The 7,392-nt window shown below is 43.4% G+C and overlaps 1 protein-coding gene across 1 annotated transcript; it reads right to left on the bottom strand.

The window, feature by feature from the left end:
- Nucleotides 1-937: 937 nt before the first annotated feature.
- Nucleotides 938-6,220, bottom strand: lrrc2 (leucine rich repeat containing 2). Its single transcript, XM_063483909.1, has 9 exons — nucleotides 6,084-6,220; nucleotides 4,506-4,648; nucleotides 3,969-4,054; nucleotides 3,725-3,881; nucleotides 3,506-3,642; nucleotides 2,642-2,787; nucleotides 2,342-2,494; nucleotides 1,494-1,648; nucleotides 938-1,041 (listed from the first exon to the last, which is right to left on the bottom strand). The coding sequence occupies exons 1-9, from the start codon at nucleotides 6,218-6,220 to the stop codon at nucleotides 992-994; spliced, it is 1,164 nt and encodes a 387-aa protein (XP_063339979.1). The 3' UTR covers nucleotides 938-991.
- Nucleotides 6,221-7,392: the final 1,172 nt, after the last annotated feature.

The following is a 7,392-nucleotide window of genomic DNA, read 5'->3' as shown; positions in this document are numbered from 1 at the left end:
ACTATGACAACCACAGAAAAATACACTAAATCCATCCAAGAAATCATAGAAATCAAACCTGATAAACAGAAAATCTCTATTTGGTCACAACTTTCACACTTTGAACAAAAAACTACATTTACACAGAGAAAAAAGAAAAATCAGCTGAGAAATGTGAGAAATGTAAAAGTGAATAAAAATCAAATCTGCTCAGGATCACAAAGAAATCAGCTTCTGTCTGTTTTTGTTGATTTCAACTGTGAATTTGATTTTGAAATGAAGAGATTTAGATAATCAACATATTCAAAACTAAAAGAAAAGATTCATAAATAAAACAGTTCAGCGATCGATTAACAGGAATTGGAATTGATTTTATCTTCATCAATATTTAATGTAAATATATGAAAGTTGACTCGCGTCCTAAAACACATTTCGACTGTAGCGTCTCGATTTTTTTCATTTTACATGTTTTAATGTTTGAAGTCTGACAAAAAAAGCAACCAGCATCAGAAATATGAATTAATATCAAACACTTGAACTTCCTGTCTAAGAGATTCAATTATTAAAAATAAACTTTATTTTTTTTAGATTTTTTCCTGTAATTTTTATGTGAGCATGTCTTTTTATGTATTCGATTTGTTGTATCATACCCAATAAATATACTCTGAATAACATCCTACATACAATATTTAATTATTAATTTTGATAATGAAGTTTGAAATAAATTATAATTACCTAAGATTAATGCATTCAGTGTTTACGTGAACCTCCTACTGATTTTATTTTTCCCAGATTCAACGATTTAACAATAATTAGTTTAAAAAGAAATATTAATAAAGGACTAAACTTTAATATGTTATCTTATAATTTCGAGCTAGTATAAAAGATTAAAAACACATTTTCACGTCACCTCCCATGTTAACCTCTGTAGCATCCTCTTTTCAAATTCCTCAGTGCTGTCATCCTTCAGTCATCATCCTCTCAACCTTCATTGGCTTCCTCCTCCTCTTCCTCAAAGCAGGCAGGAAATGGAGACTTTGGTGGTGGCGTAGGGGACGGTGTCTGGCGTGGGACAAACCCCCCCAAAACACATGAGGTCGGGTTATTATGAGTGTGAAGTCTGATTACCGACAGGACGAAAAACATACACTTATTAAATATTACAGTGAAGCGTGTTCCTCCCAATTAAGCACAAGTTAGAAGTTATTAATGAAAAAAACCTGAAAACAACTAATAACACAGGTGATTCTAATAAAGATGATTCAAAGAAGAGATCACTAATCACAGGCAGTAAACCCAAAAGTTTTCTAATGTATTCATTTATTTAACTTTATTTTTTATACACTTTAAATCCAAACAGAAAATTCAAAAACGTCTCCACACAGTTTAAAATGAGAACATTTCTGATGATCTCGTCATCATTAAGTTCACACTTTACTTCAGCAAAGCTCTCATATTTTAGACTTTTGTGTAATTTTAAAGTAAAAAGGTGAGAATCTGGCGCTGAAACTCACCTCTGTCCTGCAGTGAGCTGATGTACGCTTCAATGAACTCTTTCTCTCCGCTATCCTTCACCTCCTCTGCCTCCCTCTGCTCCCTCCACCTCCTTCTCACACCCTCTTTCTTCTTCTTCTCTTTGCTCGCAGGGTTGTCGTAGAGGCGAATGAACCTGAAGAAGAGCAGAGACAGACATTAAAAAAGTTCTGACCCCTCTGAGCCGACTCACTTCAGGCTGCTCCTCTTCGTGAAACACCGCTGACCGTGACCTTTTGTGACCCTCTGTGGGTCTTATGAGTCACCAAATTAATGATGAAGGCCAGTGGAAATCAAATTTACCTCTTACAGCAGACTTACTGCTGTAAATACAAAAGGTCTGAGAATGGATCCCTGTGGAACACCTGCACTGACTTTAAGGAGCCCTGAAACATTTCTGAGGTTCTCTCTGAGCGCAGCTTTTCCACCTGAATGCTGTAGTCTACTGAAGCAGCTGTTCTGATAGTAACCTTATCTGACTCCAGGTGTAGTTTTAATCCACCATTGACACTCAAGATTTTTGTTAAGCAGGACAAGTTCAAGATGGTTCGGTAATCATTAGGGATTAAGGTTACCACCTTTATGTAATGGGAACATCTGTGCAGCCTTCAAGAAATCTGGAATTTTATCCTATTTATCACTGTGCCAGTTGTTTTCTGACCAGGAAAAAAGATTTCTTGGCTTTATAAACACACATCAGACGTAGCATGAAACTGAGGAGCTGGTGTGGAGGTGGCTGCAGCAGCTATAAGCTGGTTAAAGCTGCTGTGTGATATTTGCCACCCGGATGCGTGCTAGGTGGAAGTCTGTGTAGGTGTGGTCTGTGTACTTGATTTCGGGGTTGTTGCAGAGTTTAGTTGGGATGCAGGTGAGCTCGTCGCCGCTGACGACGATCATCGCCAGCGTGGTGATGTTGGCGAGACAGTGAGGGAGGTAAGTGAAGTTGTTCTTGTGGATGAACAGGGTGACGAGCTGCTCCAGCCTGCAGAGACAAACATGAGCATTCAGACCTCAGGACGCTGTCCAACCGCCACCCCCCGAAACACTCAAGAAGAGCTGCTGTCACAGCTGAAGCCCAGGTGATCTGCCTAGTGATCCACCTGGAAATCGTGATGACATCATCAGTCACCTGTCCATGTCCTGCGGCAGGTCGGTCATGCAGTTGTTGCTGAGGTCCAGCAGCTGCAGGCTCGTCATCCTCAAAGCGCAGATGGGGATCGAGACAAACCTGTTCTCCGCGATGTCCAGGTGGACCAGCTGCTTCAGGCTGCTCAGCTACAGAGAGACGACACACAGTGACATCATCAGCACAATGTCCAGCAGGGGGCGACGTCTCTGGTTTAAGAAGAACTGATTGGATGGAGTTCTATGAGCCTCCTGCTAACTTGACCTAAGGTCTACCCTACAATATAAAGCACCTTGAGGTGACTGTTGTTGTGATTTGGCGCTGTATAAATAAAGCTGAATTGAACTGAACTTGACCTGTGAACACCATCCTGATGGTCCTGAAGGACAGTTCAACATTTTTGGGGGGGAATAGTAAATCTGACCCCTGGTGGCACTTCATGTGTTTACTTTAATCCCACGATCAGTTCTGCAGAGTGTCAACCTCCGGGCCTCAAGAATGGAACAATAACCAACCCTGCAGTTCCCCTAATTTCCCACCTGAGGAACCAACAGTGAGTTTGTCCCTCAGGTGCTCACAAACACACACCGGCCAACGCCTACAAACTCTGACGATTCATCTTTCTCTCCTTTGATTAATCTGGACGCCATGACGCTGCTCATCTCTTCCTTTAGTTTCAACTACTGAAAGAGAAAATAACTTTTCTTGAAGTACAAAATCTTACTAACTGTTTAACTTCTACCAAATGGAGGAGCCTTAAAAGCACCTAAACAAGCAAACATAGTTCATCATCTTAAAGTTTTTGTGACACTGAGCTGCTGTCAGGGACTGATGATGGATGTACAGCTTGACCCTCTCGCCTCTCACCTCAAACGGCAGCTCGGACAGGTTGTGGTTTCCCGCGAGCTCGAGTCTCTCCAGTTTCTCACAGTTCCCAAGCTCCGGAGGAACTCGGGACAGTCGGTTGTAGCTGACGTACAGCTCCCTCAGCACCATCAGTTTACCTTAGGATACAGACGGAGGAATTATTTCGGTATCGTTTCCCATCCTCTCAGGTCGTTCAGACTCGGTTTGTGTATGACTCACCAATCTCGGGCGGCAGCTCAGTGATGGCGTTTTTGGGGATGTCCAGAACGGTGAGCTGGGTAAACAGAGCCAGGTAGTCTGGCAGTCGGCGGATTCTCGTTCTCCTCACGTGCCACTCTTTCAGGTAGGTCATCCACTGCAGCTCGCGGGGAAAATCCTGCAAATGGTTTTTCTTATTCACTCTGGTTTCCTGAGAGAAAGCAAACTACGACACATTTAAACCACAAACTTTTAACCAACTTACCATCCAGCGTTCTCCCTCCAGCTGGAAGCTCAGTTTGACCTCATCGGGATCCTGCTGGACGTCCTGACACTGCTGCTGGTCTGACTCTAACAGGTATACAACAACGTCAGCAGCAACTACAGCAGAGCTTACTGTAAATTCATGTATTTAAATAAACTGAACGTGAAGAAACATCTGATAGGACACATTAGCTGGCATTAAAATAAGGCCTGGCTATAGCTTTGTGTAGTACCAATTTTGTACCACCAGATGGCGCATTGAGTCAGTGTAACATGCACCCGAAAACATTTGAAAGAAGCTCAAAAACTTTTTACATAATGACATTTTAAAAGGTCCTCTCAGGAAACGATGCAGCCCAACCTTCATCCCTTAAACTCTTCCTAAGATGACTAAAATAGCAAAACTAAACTTAACTCTGTTATTAAACAGTCCAGTGGTGGCTGATTTTGTAGTTGCATACAGTTTTTCATCCGGTGACTGTATCTGATGATTTTATTTCTGTTTTTGTGCCGTACGCCTGCCGGGACGCTGGACGACTTGTGCATGCCTGTCCGCTGTGTTTACCCGTGCACGGCTGAATGTCTGTCAGCGTCGACCTCTCCAGGTAATGATGCAGCAGGTTGAGCTCGGAGGTCTTCAGGGTCTTACAGTAGATGCGATACTGCCACTCCTGGTCGATCCTGCGCACACAGAAATGTTAACCAGGTGTGAGCAGCGCCACGCTGATGTCAGATCAGATTTCAGCTGCGTGGTTGTTCCCGTTTATCCTCCAAACTTGTGACCTTTCTGCCGTCTGCAGGCCAGACTTCACTACGCTGCGTTATAAATAGAGCGCTGTGTGTTCACGCGGCTAAAATCGGCCATGACTCTCACACTTTATGAGCAACAACAGTCAGCTGGGTCTGACTCAGTCAAGTTCAAAAGCTTTATTTACTTAACACAGACCACAGATTGGATTTCTCAGATTTAACGAGGTAAATATTCATTAAATGTATCAACAAAAAAACAGTGTATGAAGCAACTCTGTGGAGCTTTTTAGCCTCTTTTAGCTCCGAGTTTTGGTTTAATTTCCGGTCTGCTCACACATTCAGAGACAAGCTGTTCAACACAGAGCAGTGATGCAGAAATAGGACTTAACGCATCATCAGGCCTAATTAAACAATTAAGATTAAACATATTAGACTCTTACAGATCCACTGAAGGAAACGTGCCTGCAGCTAAACCTTGCTGGTACGTGTTGCCATGTCGACGAGCCTGAGGAACCTGAGCTCGTTCCTCTTATCTGGACAGCTTCACATGAGCCGCTCACTGCAGCTCCTTTCACTAAAGTCAGAACTTTGCAAGGTTCTGCTATGACACCGCCGCCTGTTTGTTCATGTACATGAACATGAGCTGTCACACACGACACTAAACCTGACGATCTGCTATCAGAGCTGAAACCCAACCACAAATGAAACTAATGTACCTGTGAGGGGTAAAATAACTTCATTCAGATTCTGTCACCTTTAAAACTTGGATTAACACCCATGTCCAGAGCACGAATCAGTGGATTAAAATAATATTATATTTTATGAAGCTGCAGTGGTACTGCGTGGCATCTGTGCTGTGGTTCGGTTGAGCAGAGTTTGATTCACAACAGGCTACAAAATCCAACGCTACCATGACATCATCACCTGGAAATCCTGGAATATTTGGATAAAAACACTTATGGGACTCAAAGGTGCTGATGTCAGCTTGAACAAATGCGGGCCCTCCACCAGAACGGCACCGCTGGAGATGCTTGCTGCTCGATATGTTACCGTAGCGTTAGAAGATCAAAGTCTGAGGAAGTCGAACTCTGCTGGCGGAGCTCTGGAGATGGTGAAAAACCAAACTGCACTTCACAAACCTGCAGACTGGGTCCTGACACAGACTCTCAGTAAAGAGCCCGTCATGAACATTAATGAATGACTGATCGGAGAGTTCTGGCTCATTTATTGCAGCTGTTTGTGAGCCGGTCGTGGCCCAGAACAAACAGCACACCTGACACCTGGCTGGTTTAAGGTGGGCAGGCAAACTTAAAACTACAAATGCGGGCCAAATGTTCTTCATCAGCTGTGACTTTCTGCGTCTTACCTGGCGAGGGCGCTCTGCTCGATCCTCTCCTTCTCCTTCTTCTGCCTCTCTCTGTGCTTCTTCACTCGGACCTCCCACATCCCTCTGATCAGAGAGAGATCGTAGACCGGGACGTCCAGCTTCCTCTCTGGACCCATCTCTGCTGCTGAGGAGGAGGAAGAGACCGGGGTCATTATCTGAACACATCCGGCTTCAAGTTTAAACTGATTTACCCTGAAACATTTTCTGTAAAAACCTAAAGCTGACTAATGAGCCACATTTTTTTCTTTGCCTCTTCCTTCAGCTGATCTCTACGCTGATATCAACATCTGAAAGTTTAAAGAGCATCTCTGAAAAAGGAAGCTGAACATCGCGGGAAAGTGAAGAGCATTTACAGAAACTCTCAAACAGGACCCGGCAGTTTAAATATAGACTCTGAAGTAAAACTACCCCGAGTACATCCACACTGAGCTCTTTGTCTGGAGCTCAAAGGTCACGTCTGTTTCTTCTTTGTTAAAAATGATCAGCTGTCATTCAACCATGAAAGCTGCAATAAAGTTGTAAACCAGTCTGATCTTTAAATATAAAACTGCTGATGTTTATGAAATGACGCCATCCCGACGACACAGGAGGAAAAATTCTAGAAAGACATTAACAAGTCCGAAAGATGTAAAAAAAAAAAAAAACCTGAACCGTTTTTGAGGGAATTTACCTTTTTTAAGTTTAAACGCTCAGTTTGGACTGAACCACCTGAAACCTTTAAACAAAGGGAGACAGGAATGGTTCAGTCTGGGAGACAAAGGGCTCTCCTCCACATGTTCACCACCTCAGAGCTGCTGCTCTGAGTGAAGACACTTCCTGTTCCTGTGTGGATCGTACCGTCTGTAAACGCAGAGCAGCCGGGCTGAGAAACTAACGTGCTCTTACCTGAGAGTCCTGCTCCAGACCGGCCGTCCGCTCGGTGACCAGCTTGTTTACTGACACACACACACACACACGAACACAGCTGTGATCTGATCGTGTGTGTGACTCAACAAGCTATTTTTACCAGCTGAGATATGACTCCTGCATGTGTCACATGACACTTGTACATGAGTATTTATGTTTATGTTCATTATAAGCATAAAACCTGCAGTTCCTCTAACGTCCAGCAGAGGCAGCAGAAATGAACAAACTCTTTGGTCTGTAGATAAACTGGTTAAACTGTATTAAGGCTTAAAGTTTGCATTATTGGGGGCGTGGCCTCTTTGACTGACAGGTGGTAGCTGTCTGCTCAGCTTCACCTGAACTGGACCGTGTTTGTGCTGTTACTAATAACACGTCTGCTGTG

This window comes from Pelmatolapia mariae, linkage group LG2, assembly GCF_036321145.2.
Source record: "Pelmatolapia mariae isolate MD_Pm_ZW linkage group LG2, Pm_UMD_F_2, whole genome shotgun sequence".
NCBI lineage: Eukaryota > Metazoa > Chordata > Actinopteri > Cichliformes > Cichlidae > Pelmatolapia > Pelmatolapia mariae.
Note: the sequence above shows the minus strand (reverse complement) of the source record. Positions and strands in the feature narration are given on the sequence as shown.

Excerpts from the sequence above, each read along its gene's own strand:
- lrrc2 (XM_063483909.1), bottom strand. The coding sequence starts at position 6,220 with ATGGGTCCAGAGAGGAAGCTGGACGTCCCGGTCTACGATCTCTCTCTG. Across the intron at positions 4,649-6,083 it reads GAGCAGAGCGCCCTCGCCAG|GATCGACCAGGAGTGGCAGT; the intron begins GTAAGACGCAGA and ends CTGTGTGCGCAG. Across the intron at positions 1,649-2,341 it reads TGCAACAACCCCGAAATCAA|GTTCATTCGCCTCTACGACA; the intron begins GTACACAGACCA and ends GCTCTTCTTCAG.